General features: G+C 45.0%; 1 protein-coding gene across 4 annotated transcripts in view; it reads right to left on the bottom strand.

The window, feature by feature from the left end:
- Positions 1–164: 164 nt before the first annotated feature.
- Positions 165–15,586, bottom strand: part of si:dkey-34d22.1 (discoidin, CUB and LCCL domain-containing protein 1) — a 16,960-nt gene continuing 1,538 nt past the window's right edge. For 3 of the 4 annotated variants that reach the window (XM_011473333.4, XM_078932874.1, XM_078932873.1), the window contains 14 exons: positions 11,991–12,212; positions 9,803–9,940; positions 8,935–8,986; positions 8,788–8,860; positions 8,581–8,714; positions 8,476–8,513; positions 8,096–8,275; positions 7,896–8,008; positions 7,530–7,704; positions 7,358–7,453; positions 7,178–7,274; positions 7,067–7,104; positions 6,903–7,001; positions 165–2,075 (listed from right to left, as the gene is read on the bottom strand). In XM_011473333.4, coding sequence (XP_011471635.1) covers positions 1,690–2,075; positions 6,903–7,001; positions 7,067–7,104; positions 7,178–7,274; positions 7,358–7,453; positions 7,530–7,704; positions 7,896–8,008; positions 8,096–8,275; positions 8,476–8,513; positions 8,581–8,714; positions 8,788–8,860; positions 8,935–8,986; positions 9,803–9,940; positions 11,991–12,212 — 1,841 coding nt within the window. In that variant the 3' untranslated portion in view covers positions 165–1,689. The remainder of the gene's footprint in view (positions 2,076–6,902; positions 7,002–7,066; positions 7,105–7,177; positions 7,275–7,357; positions 7,454–7,529; positions 7,705–7,895; positions 8,009–8,095; positions 8,276–8,475; positions 8,514–8,580; positions 8,715–8,787; positions 8,861–8,934; positions 8,987–9,802; positions 9,941–11,990; positions 12,213–15,586) is intronic. The other variant, XM_011473334.4, reaches the window with a different exon arrangement.

The raw sequence follows: 15,586 nt of genomic DNA, 5'->3' as shown, positions 1-15,586 counted from the left end.
ACATGAAATCTTTCCACCTTTATCCACCTTTGTCATGGTAGGGAGAACACGTCAATGGAAGGGGGGGGTCATCTAAGATAGCACAAGGGTTAAGACAGTAAAACATTTTATGAAGGTGTCATTCACTGACAGATTTGTGAGCATCTCTGAAAAAGGAAAGCTCCTTTGTCTTTTACTGTGTTACAGTCAGAGCTGTTTTCGATTTTTTTTTATTTCAGTTTGCTACAAGACAGAAAAAAGAACCATTAGATCACATTAGAACACAGTTAGAAAAATAAACTCGGCAGTGCCATCTGGTGGTTAAATGTCATCATAGCACTCCTTTGTTACAGTGTACCACTTTAGAAATAGTCTTGATCTATGGAAGCAATTCTGTAGCATAATTAAAAATATAAAATAAAGTCAAAACCAGAAATGCTTTTCATTTTCAAAATGAAGCTGCATTTTTTGACTCAAAATTAAAAATCAATCCTTCAAAATGCTTTTCATTTCTACTTAAAAACTGCTTATTCTGTGTCATAATTAAAATGAAAATGCAAAGAGTGGATTGCATTTTCATTTTAATATCCACCTTTTGAACATTGTCGCATTATTCAATTCCACTTAGCATTTCCAGAGAGGAGGCGGGTCGATAACGTCACTGCTATCTCCATGTGTCCGGCTGCTAACAGACACAGACATGCTAGCAGCAGTGCAGCTTTGTGTCAGCGGCAGAGAAGAGGACTTTGTGATGGTTGTGAACTTCTGATGATTGGAACAGCTTTTCAGGACGACGTAGCAGCATTTCCGCCTTCTGCTGCCCTCCTTTGGACGCACTGCGGTTCGTCGAAACTTCCCCTCGGACTTACATCATCTTTTATTTTGTTCTGGACACCACTGGAAACACAAATTCATCTGACGGTTTCTCAGATCGTAGCAGCAGTTCCGCCTTTGCCGATCTGGAGCTTTGGATCGCGGGGTTTCGAGCTCCGCTATGCAAAGGCAGCTGCCGGTCCGAAGACAAAGCTTGTCCGGGGAGAAGTTTCGACAAGTTCACAACCATCACAAAGTCCTCTCCTCTGCCGCTGACACAAAGCTACACTGCTGCTAGCATGTCTGTGTCTGTTAGCAGCCGGACACATGGAGATAGCAGTGACATCATCGACCCGCCTCCCCTCTGGAAATGCTAAGTGGAATTGAATAAAGTGACACTATTAGCAGGGTGGATGTTAAAGTGAAAATGCAATCCCCTCTTTGCATTTTTGTTTTAATTATGACACAGAATAAGCTGTTTTAAAGTAGAAATGAAAAACCAGTTTGAAGGATTGATTTTTCATTTTAATTTTGAGTCCAAAAATGCAGCTTCATTTTGAAAATGAAAAGCATTTCTGGTTTTGACTTTTATTTTTAATTATGCTACAGAATCACTTCCATGTTTAACATTGTGGATGTGTTAAATTGTTAAATAAAATGCATTTATATCTATGTTTTTGAAAAGTGCAACTTGTGATTAAACATTTCATCAGTTGTAGAACTGTCAGTACATCTGTTGCTGCTCATCTTCTTGTTTTTTTTAGTAATCAGAAGTCCATGTGGCTCCAGATAATTCAGTGCTGAGTGACGCCATCCATCAGTGAGTGGACACATGAGACACTGTCAGGTCAGCAGCAGTGGACCGCACAGTCCGGTCAGATGTCCATCAGTAGTAGCTCACAAAGGCTCCTCGTATGTGTGTTTGTGGAGTAAATCGTCACTTGCTTTGGGTTCTGCATACACCTTCCTGGTGGGGGGAGGACCGTTGGCATTTGCAGCAGGAGTGCAGTAACCATTGAAGAGCAGGCAGTGTGAGGGGCAGTCATACTGTCTGTGGCTGGGGGCTGCCCTCACACCTGCAGACGGGACGGGGGGTCCGTGGCCAGCCTCGGGGGACAGCTCGCTGAAGGGAGTGGCGTATTCCGGCTCTGGAGGAAGCGGCTCGGCATACTCTGGGAGGCTGGCGGGAGTGTCGTAGTGGACGCTGGCCAAAGGGGCGGAGTAGTCTTTTCCAGAAGACGGTCGAAACGTTGAACCCAGTCTGTGTCCAACAGCTGCATAGTCTGGAAAAGGAACCAAAACCACAGACCTAGACTCAGAAGCATACAAGGAGATCAAATATTCTGCACTATCGATACCGTTACGCCTTCATCAAACTGCTCTTATGGAATGTCTTTGGGAAAACCTGTACGGAGCACAAGGGTGGCCCCCAGAAATATCCAGATCGTGGGCCACTTGGTGATGAAATGTTGATAGACACGTTTTGTCTATGAACATGCTGCAGACATGTTGTAGCAAACATTCAGAGAACACAGAAGGATAAAGTAGGGGAGACATGGCCAGGTTGGACAGAATTTTCTAATTTTCAACCCCACAAACTCTGCGAAAAGTGCAAGGGCCCCCCCAAGTGCTGTTCTGGTGATCAATGCATCTTCCTAACAAGCAGTCTGACTGTAAACATTTGCAGGTACCTGCCCATCACATGTTCACCAGGGCCTGTGGCATGTGCAAGCTGTCAATAAGGAGGAGTCACTAACAACTAGTGTGGCCTAAAGGCACCATGGGACAGCCTCACCCATAAGTGCCTTTACACTGTGTTCCAATTTATTATGCAAATTGTATTTAAGTATCAAAAAGATGAAAATCTTTGTTTTTCAATGAAACTCATGGATGATGTTGTGTCTTGGGGCTCTTTGGATCACTGACATAAATCTCAGACACCTGTGATAATTAGCTTTCCAGGTGAGTTCAGGTAAAGGATAAACTCCTAAAGAAGGCCGTTCCACGTCATAAAGCAGACCAGCATTTTCAAGCAAAACGGAAAAGAAAAAGGATCTCTGCTGCAGAAAAGTGTGTAATAATTAAATGCCTTGGAAAAAGAATGAAAACCGTTGGATATTTCACAAAAACTGCTAGTGTGATCATCGTCCCATGAGAGATTGGAGGCTGATTCAGAGCACATAGGTTCATGCAGATAAGAGCAGAATGAGGAAGGTTTCTGCCAGACAGAAGCTGCTAAAACACCATTACAGAGCAGCAAGCACAGATTTGAAGCTGCTGGTGAGTCGCACCAACATCAAGATGTAGGATCCTTGCAGTTCTATGCAAACCTTCTATTCACCCCCCCCTAAACAACACTCACAAGCAGAAACAGCTGCAGTGGACCCAGACATACATGAAGACTCATTCTATAACAGTCCTGTTCACTGATGAGTGCCGTGAAACCCTGGATGGTCCAGATGATCAGGGGCCTCGAGGGCCAACCTCCAGCTGGATTTCCAGAAACCCTGCCTCACCTGCTGCTGATTACCTGCATCAGGTGTGTTTAGCCAATAAGGAGCTTCAATGGCAGGTTGGTTATAAAACATGCAGGACACCGGCCCTTGAGGCCAGGAGTTTGACACCTCTGATAGATGGAGTGGTTGGTGGATGGCCACCACATCCCAAGAAGGCTGTGATGTCAGCAAGGAGGAGGCAGAGTCGTGAGGAGAGGGTTGGTCGGCCCCTTGAGGGCTAAAGACGAGCTTTAGCTGCTATTTTTGTCAGAACTGAGAGACTTTACGAGCTAAATCGGGACAAGGAAGTGAAGACTTTAACCACTTCTGATTGGTCAGACTGATGACATGTGATTAAGCCTCTAAGAATTTCATAACTCATATTCCTAAGATCTCAGTGTTTAATCAGGGCCTGTTTGGATGAACACAGAGCTGATATCCTGGAGATGGAAATGTTTTTACATCAGTTAATGAGGGTAACACCCTGGTTGAAAAACACTGGTCTAATGTTTAGTGACTTGAAAATGATGCTGACTGTCTTTAGAAAAATCATCAAAAACATGCATAATAATTTGGAATGGGCTGTAACTTACGTTACCCTTACAAATACAACTTGCATGACAGTTGTAAATTTGACTTTCATGACGTCCCTTAAGGTCTCCCCCCCCAAACCTCCACGAGCTCAGACAACCCAAAAACCCGCAGCACCCAAACGGGTCATGTGACCGGGGTTTTAGATCAGACGTCCTCAACCTCTGTGTCACAAATGACTTGAGGTTTGTGTGTTACTAAATCGTAACCGCTGCGTCATGACACACGAATAGAACTCTGGGACACACAGCAGGACACCTCTAACGCACACAAGGCCCCACAGCTTCCAGAAGGAGTGCAGAAGCTGACACCCACAGTGTCACCTTCAAGCACAGATGCCCTCACCGTCCTTACACCACCCTACTGGGATTCAGACGCTTTGGTTCTCATCAACACATGAGCAGCTTTCACATTCTTATCTCAGCTGTTTACAGGAGCCAGCAGCTGACATTCCTCAGTGACACTGAAAAGGGAAGAATTTACAAATGATTCTGTAACTTCTACAGGACTCTCCTTCACTTTAAAATCACCAATAATCTCTTTGGATCCTCAGCAAATGAAAGAAATACCAGTTCATTTAAATTGAGTTCAGGGATTGTGTGTGAGAATATGGATCACACTGACACATGAAGCCAAGTCCACATTTTGCTTCAAAGGTTCAAAGAAACCGTCCTGCCGGGTCTTGAATCAAGTAAAAAAAAGTGAAAGAAGTAGATGTTTTAGTCTGATCCAGCCTTCCAAAGCATCAGAGAGCCTCACAGCTGCAGGCGCTTCTGTGACTGCAGACCCCTCCTACACACTTCTCAGGTGTTGCTGCTTCCATGCTGGATTATTTAGCCAAATCTCAGTATAATTTGATGTTTTCAATCATCTTCCAGACACTTTGTGTTTGTTCTTCCACAAACCTGACAAACAGTCGTCAGAGATTCACTTCCAACATTCAAAGCTTTGGGCCAGTTCCAGCGCGAGCAGACACGCTGGAGCCTCCCGGCCTGAAGAACGACAGGCCGCTGTGCTGGAGCCTTCACATACCTGCTGGAGGACCCCCCCACTACAAACACACCCTTAAGGCCCGTACACACCAGGACGAATATTCGCCAGGCGTTATTCGCCAGCGTTTTTCGCCACGTTTTTTGTGTTCACACCCAGGCGATTTTCGCTGACGATGAGTGGAGTGAACATGCAATTTCATTCCCTGACATTAGATGGCGCTTAATGTAAAACAGAAATACTCCTGTACACAAGGTGGCGCTGCGCAACTTTACGATTCTTAAAGTCGCTTTTCACTCAGAAGAAGAGAGCAAGTATTTACACGCTTGTCAGAATAATACAAAGAAAACATGAATATTTCAAGCACCAGTAGCTCCAACTGGTGCTTGGCTCGGGGATATTTTAGAATGTCCGTCATTATTTCTTCGCGGCAGTGTAGACTTGGCGTCTATCTTCTTCGCTGGTATGTGTGCTCAGCAAGGCAGTTTTGTGTTTGAGCGCCCCCAAGTTGTGTTTTACTGTAACTTCAGAAGCTCCAGACACGTGAGCAAAAGCGCCATTCTCATTGGTCGAGTAGATTTCGACGCGACGCGTCGAAAAAAAAAAACGAACCCGAGGCGTTTTTTTTTTTTGACGCTTTAACGCCTGGCGTTTTTTCGCCTCGGTGTGCACACTCTCGTTGGTGCCCTTTGTTTAGTCACGAGGCGTTAAACGTCGGCGAAAATCGCCGGCGAAATTCGTCCCGGTGTGAACGGACCTTTACACTGGAATCTGCAGGTCCTTAACCTGCTGCCATGCAGAGTGGGCCAAAAGCTTCACAGAAAACCAGGCAAACACTGAAACAAGGAGCGCATGTTTGCTGGTTCCTGTTGCTCCATTTCACCGCAAACTCAAAATCTTTCTAAGCCTTTCTGTCCGTCTAGAAGGGATCTTGAGACACTAAGAATTACCACACTCCTCACATCCACATTGACTTCTATCACAGAGCTTCATCCCCTTCAGTAACATTGTCTTACATTCTCTCTCTCATCGTGTTTCTGTGATGAACTTGACAGACCTCTCCTTTTACAGGGGGCAACTTACGGAATCAGTGACTGTAAAACACTTACCTCACTTGCCTCGGTGTAAATGTGAAGTCAAATGGTTTTGTTTTTATATCTGTAACCCTCCCCGTCTTTCTTATAAGAATTGAATAGACGACCATCGAGCTGACAGAATATGATGCTTGCACCTGCAGACAATGCAATTCTCTAAAGATGATGTGTCAGTAACAGCAACAATGGCCTTTTCTGCATGGCTCCAAGATGAGAAGTGTTTAAATACACCGGAAGAAAGAGAGCAAATTCTACAAAAAAGAATCATTTCTAAAACACTTTAGTTACTGCATAATTCTGCTTTATCTTACTGACAATCTCTGATCATTTTAATCCAAACTAATTCTCTTGTAAGAGTTTGACAGAAACACATTCTTTGACTGACATCCTCATTCTTTTAGGATTCATGACGGATGTCTGAGTGACGGGCTCCTTACTACAAGAGCCAAGTTGTGACTGGGGAGGGGAGTGGGGGGGGGGGGGGGGGCTTTACCCAGCTCCATTTGTAGCCCCCCTCCTTTCAGAAAGGCTTCACAAAAAGGAATGCTTATGGGCTCTGGATGCCCTGGGGAGAGAGCTGCCATGAGCTGTGCAGCCACACAAAGGAAAAGCTCGGATCCAGACCCTCCCAGCATTTAGTCTGATGAAGAAATACACAAAGATTCCTCTGACACTATTTGGTTTTGGAGAAAACTAGTGAGGGGTGGCCACAAGATTTTTCTGCTACTTGGAATCCCATCTTAAGTTATACGAAGAAGTGAAATTTCATCATTTGAACGAGTGGTACAGTGAAGGGAGGAGCAGAGGGTGGGGTGGGGTCATGCTCAAAGTTCTCTACATTTTGATCAATCTTTTATCCCTTTTTTTAAATGCAAAATGCTAATAAAACGTCTTGGTTTCGATAAATAACATAAAGGAATGGTGTGTTTACTGGGCTCACCGTTTAGAGGAGGAGCAGGAAGAGCATCATGGACATTTCTCTGCAGCGGGTAGACCAGCTCTGATGCTGGACAGGAGAGACTCTTGATGCTCTGACAGCCTAAACGCACATCAAAATGTTTGAACTTTGGGTGAGAAAAACACAAAACACACCTTCTGCCTCACCTGAGGGTGTGGTGAACTTCATCTGGGAGTCTTTTTTCCTGTGTGGTGAAAAGAAAACAGCAGTAAAAACAAAGAAGAAGAAGAAAAAACAGAGTGATTTGTGTGGTGTACCTTCTTTTGAACCAAACGCCAGCCACCATGAAGCTTCCACACACGACGAGTCCTAGCACCACTCCCACCACCACCACCATGAGGTGGAGCCTGGAGCCTGCAAGAGTGAGAGTCTGTGTGATGGAGCAGCCCAACCCCAACCAGGGGGCCGTACTGCAAAGGTGGGCTGCTCAAATGTACTTTGTGTTGTTTCCATGATGACGGCGGCTTCAGAGGGACTGGGGGTCGAGTGCGGCTGCTTGGTTTCCATGGTCACTTTGACGGGTGGAGATTCTGCTGCACAAACGTAAATAACATCTGAGAAAACCGGATCCTGCAAACGGATGAATTGGGAGTGAAGCTGAGTGCTGACCCTCAGGTGTGCGTCTCCTTGAAGCTGTCTTAGTAGTCTGACAGCCCATGACCTGGATCTTTGCTGATGCTCCCCCCCTCCAGTGTATTGGCTGCAGCCGCACAAACCGAGCTACCATGGCTGGAAACAGGCTGTTGAGCACCCGAAGGTGGCCTTCTGTGTAGGCCAGAAACACCTAGGAGCCACAAGGTTATGGACTGACAGTGAAGTCTGCAGGTTTTACGTCAACACACTCGCAGACGTTCCGGCTCTCAGAGGGAGGCCGCTGCAGGGGAGTGAGTCAAGAGGCGAACCCTGCACACAATCTCCGTTCCCAAGAAAAGTCCATGTCTGCAGTGGCTTCACAGAACATAATGCAACACCCACCTTTTTGTCCCTGCTTAGACCCCCCCTGTAGGGCTTCCAGTTCCTTCTGTCCTTGCTAAAATAGAGGCTGAAAGACTCAATGTAGGACTCCGGTAAGCCTGTAGTTATTATTCCTAAAAGTGGAAGAATAGATGAATGATTACTTGAAACCATGAGAAATCTAATATTTGCACAAATAAAACCAGCTTTATCCATTCAACCTGTGACATTGCTTCTGTCAAGGAGCTCTATTTCCAGCCAAGGGTTGGGATCGCTGCTGTCTGCCGTCCAGAGCAGGACGTCCATGTTTGTGGAGGATGGGAACGTTCTGTGCTTTTGACCGTCTTTGTCCCAGAAAGACGAGGCATTGAGCCCAGAGACAGGCAGGATGCTGTTACATTCTATTAGAAGAAAGAGGGAGGCGTCCGTCAATGAAAGAGGTCCTTTATGTTACTGGGCCTCATTTCATATACCAGCTATGAATCAAGAAACACCATGAGATTTATGGCTCCCATTGAGGAAAAGGAACATCAGAGCTCCACAGATGAGGACCAATCAGCAGAAACGTAAACCAAAGGCGGATGCTGGAGTCATCTCCTACCTTGGATGAAAAGCAGCTTCTTCTCAGACAGCGAGCCCCTGTCAAAACATCAGCAGTTACAGTTAAAACGGACTACAAACAGAAGATCCAAACGCTGCAACTCACATCTTAGAAAGGATCCCGTTGGAGAAAGCAGATTCATAGAGCGTTAGACTCCTCCCTCGAGTGACAGCGATGCGACCCCCCACGCTGTCAGACGTGGCTCCGGCGTGCACTGCAGACTTGCACAGCACAGAAGTCTGTGGCAGGGAGAAGGCGTGAGTGGTCGGGCCTTGGATTGCGGCTCAGCAAACCAAAACAGGCTGAGCTTACATCTCTGTAGCCCAGCTCAGAGTTCCCCCAGACGTCCCCCGTGACGCTCTTGCATCCAGCAGGGCAGTACATGCTGAGGACGACCACGTGTGAGAAAGGCTTCGCTGAAACCTCCTTCCTCAGGAGATGGAGATGATGAATACTCACCTCAAGTGCTGAGAGCTAAAATGAGATCCTCGTTGTAAACATGAGATCAGGTCTGAAAAGAAGCAGAAGGTAAACTCCTCTCAAAGAGTGGATTGACTCAATCTGTCTGGTTTACAAATAACCCTCAGCATGTTTTATTGACCTGAACACCCGCAGGTTCACAGGGAGACAGGAGTGAGCTGTCATCATGTGTCTGAACAGAAAGGTGATGCTCTTCCTGAGATCAGTGTCTGCTCAGCTTTAGACTCCAGTGAAGTAGAAAACATTTCAGATGAGCTCATTCAGTAAAAAAGCTCTAAGCTGTAATCATGACCTCCCCTCTAGTCTCTTCTGCATTGAGATCTTACATTACAACAAACACTGATTCCTATTTGTCTGAAAGACCATTGTCAATGAATTCAAGCAGTAGAGTCTAAAGCTACGTACACACTGGGCTTTGGATGTGGTTCAAGAAGGTGCTAAACGTGGGTTCTTGAACGTTCCTTTAGCCCTTGGTGTTCACAATGGACAAGCAGAGAGGGGCTTCTCCTTTTTTCTCTTTTGGTACTGAAGCGGCTTGGAGCCAAATGTGGAAGCCGTGCAAATCTCTGGAATCTCGTGAATCTTGCTCCAGGATTTTTCTTCACAGTTCTATTCCGAAATATGAAAGACTTGTTGTCAAATAAATCCAATTATTCATTTCCGCTCCATGATCAACCCTAACCCTTTTCTTCCATAACTGGAAACAATTATGTGACACAAGAAAGGAAATGCCTCTTTTTCTATCCTGAAACAATGAACCGGTTCAATCCGTTCGTCCACCTGCCGTTCTAAGCCCGTCTCAGATGATGGACGCACTGAAGGACGGACAGATGACCCGCAGGCATACCTGGGTGGAGGTCTGTTGCATATGAGATTAGGAAGCCGCGTCCTGAGCGGTGTGGGCCGGACCGGAACGTCACCGTCGCCTCGTTGCTGTCAAGCGTCACGTTCTGTGGTGTTGCATGGAGCCTCCCGCACAGCGGACCTGAAGGCAGACAAACCCCATCAACACGACTGTCACAGACATCAACGCTATCCCACTGTTTGGGTGGACGGCTGCCTGTAAACTGATAGGACGCGGTCCAAATCCAAGGTCAGAGCTGGAGATCGGAAAGTTGAACCCTAAGCAACACACTCACATTTGCCAAAAATGTTCAACATAAAACACTAATGACATCCAAATGTAACCACACCGGCTTTTTTCCGCTGGTTGCTGCTGTGAGGTTTTCCGTCTTCGCCTGCTCTGTGTGGCTGATCATGTGACCTCAAGGGTTTACAGGTCGTGTTGCTCCATCATAACTCTTGTTGTCTTAACTCTGTTTGATACTGATTAGATGAATCCCATATTTCCAGATTTGGATAACTGAACACTGCTGACCGTAGCAGAAACAAAACAGGGATAATCGAAACTAATGAAGCAAATCAACTCCAGACCATGATCCTACCACCACAGTTGAATCTGGCACAGTGCTGTGAGAGTTTCAATTTCAGGTTTATTACTCTACACAGGTTTATTAAGAAAAACCGCCAACACTAAAGTCCACAGATCTGACAGAACAGAAAGACCTTTTTGGGCTGGAGGGGGCTAAAAAGCTGAGCTTTCTGTTAATTCCTGGGTTGTTCTGGACCTTGAAAAAAACAAAAACTTCCATCTAACTTTAGTTCATCCTCTTTACCTCCAATCTACACCGGTAAGGTTTCACTCCAATCACATTTTGATCTATTTTCAAAGCATTCTCAGTGGTCTTTTAAAAACTATTATGCCACTTTTAGCTAAAGTCAAAATACTTGTTTCATTTTCTAGGACCTAGTTTCTGCAGAGCGGCAGTAGTTCATTAGAATTTCCTCTCTGAGTTGTGGACAAGACTGTTGGTGTAGGGCAACCCCCCCCCCCCCTCCCTTCCAGTTGCAGAGCAGACCAGTGAGCTTGTGCCCCCCCGGTGTTTTTCTCCTTTTCAAATGTTTTTTTTTTTCTGGCTCCTGATTCACAACAATTTCAATAAAGAAAGACTCAGAAATTCAATCTTAAGTCTAATTTTCTTTATTTATAAGATGGTCCGAGTCAATGCTCGATTCTGATTGGCTGCTTGGTGTGGAATAAAAAGTGATAATTCACAGTGATAACCGCACGCCTAAAAAAGTAGTTCCAGTCAAATGGCTTAAATGTTGTGTATCACTGCGCCGGCTTCTTTAAAACAACCTTTAGCTTCATCATCTGGACAAAAACAAGCGGTAAGAGGTGAACTTTCTCTCTGAACTGATGCTTTATTTAAACCATCCTGACCATGTATATTGTTTTCCTTTGACGCTGCACTCGAGGTCCATGCCAGCTCAGCTGGCTAAGCAGCATGTTACCATGACAACGCGCCGCACCATGTAACAAATAGTCCGCTTTTTGCAATCCATCAAAAAAAACAAGATTAAAGGACTAAAATCTGCTTGAATATTTTTTTCTTTTGTAAGTGACCATGGTATCACGACGCGAAGAACACTGTCGGCCATTATCCCTCACATTTGTCCTCCATCATCAGAAAAATGCAACAATAACATGTTTAAAAACACCAAAAACAGCATTTTCAACAGAGTTGGTCTTTTAAAAGCAGCTCAGACTGAGTGACCCTGACCCGCATAGATTTATGGTCCATTATTGCACATGTACTGATCACCTGACGTTTGCTGTCCAATTGTGTCAGATCACCAACAAGGAGTTATCCAGTAATAGTTACAACCTGAGAGAAATACTTTTCACATGCAGCCGTGCAGACTAAGAAAATCCTAAATTTGACGTTTCCAAGTGGTTCTGTGTTGAAATGATGCATGCAGCTGGAGACCTGAACTAATGGCTGTAAATGTAACAGCAGCAAATATCTACACCCTCAGGGCCCCACCTGATCCAGCACACTGCACAATGTCTGTCTGTGAAAAAACAAGGATCGTCTTCAGTGTCAGCTGAACAGCGAGCTTTGAATGAGAACTCACAGCTGGGAAAAAGTCAACGACAGGAAAGTTAGGAATTCCCTTTTGGGTCAACATACCCATTTTGAGTTCCCCCTTCTTGTCTGAGATGACGAGTGAGCCGTTGCTGCAGGCAGGACTGGTCTCCACGTCGAAGTCTCCAAACAGCAGTTGCAGCGTCCGCCCCTCTGGCACCCGGAGCCTCCACCTGCACCAGATGTTACTTGGGTAGGTGCCAGGGTAGTTCTGGGATGATAGGGTGCCAGACTCTGCACCCAGCAGCGTGTAGCCACAGCCATTTCCTGAGGGACGAAGGTGCAAAAAGAATGCAGCGTATGAACCTCTGCATGTTTTTGCATCAACTCTTATTCAGATACATGACGAAAGAATTTAAGACCTGATCATGTCTTTTCAGGCTGCAACTGCAAACGTTCTTCTCAGAATACTGTGTCATTCTTCACAGAGCATCCACTATATTACCAAAGGTATTAGCTCATCCATCTAGATCAGGGGGTCCAACTCATTTACACTGAGGGCCACATCAGCATAAAGCTGTCCTCAAAGGGTCAGATATAACCTAAATGTAATGAAAAATAAATGTAACTCCTCCTTAATGTTAAATAACTCATATTTATTTATAATAACTTTTTAAAGTGACAATTACAGCTGCATAGAAAACATATGTTTGCTTGTTACTCTAGCATAAATCCTTTTAAATTTTGTCAGTTTATTAAAACTCACATAACTCCGTTAATGAAGGATCAAACTGTCCAAGTGAATAAAGACAAATAAAACTGAGCTAGAAAGAACATGTATGACATCTGTAACATTTTACATAAAAAGGCTGCACACAGCCTTACATCCAACTGATGGTTTGATGACAACAATTTGTCTGCATACACACATAAAACCTGCAAATATTGAAGAATTACAACTGCAGCTACACATAAATAATATGTAATCAACTAAAAAAAAATTATTTTAAGAAATTAAATACTTTTCTGCTCTCGTGGGCCACATAAAGTGACATGGGGGGCCACATTTGGCCCCCGGGCCTTGAGTTTGACACATGTGATCCAAATGATTAGAATCAGGTTTCCTAATCACTTGGCCTGGCCACAGGTGTATAAAATCAAGCCCTTGTGCTTGCAGACTGTTTTCACAAACATCTGTGAAAGTCTGTTCCGCTCTCAGGAGCTCAGTGAATTCCAGCGTGGAACTGTCATAGGACACCACCTGTGCAACAAATCCAGTGGTAAAATGTCCTCGCTCCTAAATATTCTACAGTCAACTGTCAGCTCTATCAGAACAAAATGGAAGAGTTTGGGAACAACCTACTAAGTGGTAGGCCACGTAAACTGACAGAGTGGGACCAGCAGATCCTGAAGCTCATAGTGATAAGAGGCCGCCAACTTTCTGCACAGACAATTGCTACAGAGCTCCAAACGTCATGTGACCTTCAGATTAACCCATGTACAGTACGCAGAGAGCTTCATGGAATGGGTTTCCATGACCGAGCAGCTAAATCCAAACCACACATCACCAAGTGCAATGCAAAGCGTTGGATGCAGTGGTGTAAAGCACGCCGCTACTGGACTCAAGAACAGTGGAGACGCCTTCCCTGGAGTGACGAATAACGCTTTTCCATCTGGAAATCTTTTGGACGAGTCTGGGATTGGAGGTTGCCAGGACAACTATACATTTCGGACTGCATTGTGCCGAGTGTGAAATTTGGTGGAGGAGGATTTATGGTGTGGGCTTGTTTTTCAAGACTTGGCCCCTTAGTTCCAGTGTAAGGAACTCTGAATGCTTCAGGATAACAACACATTTTAGACAATTCCATGGTCCCAACCTTGTGGGAACAGTTTGGAGCGGCTCCTTCCTCTTCCAACAGGACTGTGTACCAGTGACCAAAGTAAGGTCCATGAAGACATGGAGGACAGAGTCTGGTGTGGATGAACTGGACTGGCCTGTACAGAGTCCTGACCTGAACCCCATAGAACACCTTTGGGATGTTTTATTGCAGAGACTGAGAGCCAGGCCTTCTCCACCACCATCAGTGTGTGACCTCACCAATGACCTTTAGGAAGAACGGTCCAAAACTCCTAGAAACACTTCTCTACCTTGTAGACAGCCTCCTCAGAAGCTGTAATTGCTGCAAAGGGTGGACTGACATTATATTGAACTCAATAGAAATGGGACGGTACTTCAGCTCATATGTGAGTCAAGGCAGGTGAGCCAATACTTTTGGTGATATAGTGTGTTTACGGCCCGAGCACACAAGTGTGCAAAGGACCATATTGTTTTCTCGTGGGTTGTTTTTCTTTTTTTTCCCCTCTTCTTCTTAAATTTGACCCCCTGAAGATGCACAAAACACCCACCAGAATTTCAAGGTATCTCCAGTTTGATGAAATAAGATGTATTTTAAAGTAATCGACAGTGCCAAACACATGCTTCTCATGACGTTAGAGAAATGATCATGGGAGGTCTCTGGCACCTGTAACCATCCAAGCACGTATTCACCCAAACAAAAATTAACCTTTGACCCACGGATTGGATGCCATCTAGCGGCAAATTGTGACATCACAGAATGTTTGACTAGCTAAGCATTTACCTACAGTCTCCAAAATTCACACACAGACTCCATGTGACAGAGGTGACTGACTAGAAGGGTTTGCTTGACCTTTGACCATATAAGAGGTGCCAAATGAAGATGTTAGCCATGACAAGAGTTTTTGTGGATCAAGGGTTTAGCACAGCAGTAGCAGGGTGGGGGTGAAGGGGTTTTGGGCGCCGTGGGCAGCCATAAACGGCGAGGGCCATTCAACACTGCTCACAGCTTTATGCCACATTAGTTCATTTACATCCATAAAAGTGGAATTTTACTTTTAAATTGAGAAAGCTGAAAACATTCTCATTTATAAAACATTTTAGTGCATCTAGAATTTGTCACTGCGTAAAACACACTGTTCCTTTATGCAAGTGGGTGACAGAATATTTTGAAAGTCATGCTTTCCTGTCAAAAATAAAAGCAATTTCCAGCTGATTTAAAGATAAAGGCCAAAAATCCAAAGGACCGCAGACGACATCGTCATCCATTTCCTTAATTAAATCTCCGCCAGCTGTTGTTGAGGCGTCAATTGAGTAACAGCCTCCGACTGCATGTGCCCTGCAGACACGGGCATGTTGGAGGAAATAACTTGGCCGTGACTCAACTCCCACTGAGGAACGTGCACAGACACAAGAATCAAACTGCAAATACGGCAAAAGATTGAAGTCTTTGTTTTGTTGTTTTCCTTATCTTAAAGAAGGAAGGAGCAGGAACTGCGGAATAGTTTCCCAACCGGAACGTTGGTTCAGTAAACACTTTCACAAACGCTTTAAGTGGACCAGAAGAACACAAATATTTAGACAGTCTCTGCTGCAGACGGAAAATGAGTCTGCAGGGATGAACGCGGTTTGTGTAGATCCCACTCCAGGTGCTGACAGGACTTCCAAGAATGGTCAGAACGTGGAAGAAGTCGGTGAGGTCAGTCTGAGTGCAAACATCCGCCACTTCCTCAGACTTCCATATTTGTCCTCTGTTTGTTTGTGGAAGGAAAACCTTTAGACGGCCGTGTCCTCTCCATGTGTCACACATCCTGCAACACACCGGACATTTCCCGTCTCCAACCAG

Source organism: Oryzias latipes, chromosome 16 (assembly GCF_053564925.1).
Source record: "Oryzias latipes strain Hd-rR chromosome 16, Olatipes_Hd-rR_3.1".
NCBI classification, from domain to species: domain Eukaryota; kingdom Metazoa; phylum Chordata; class Actinopteri; order Beloniformes; family Adrianichthyidae; genus Oryzias; species Oryzias latipes.
The sequence above is the reverse complement of the archived record's forward strand: the minus strand, read 5'-3'. Positions and strand labels throughout refer to the sequence as shown.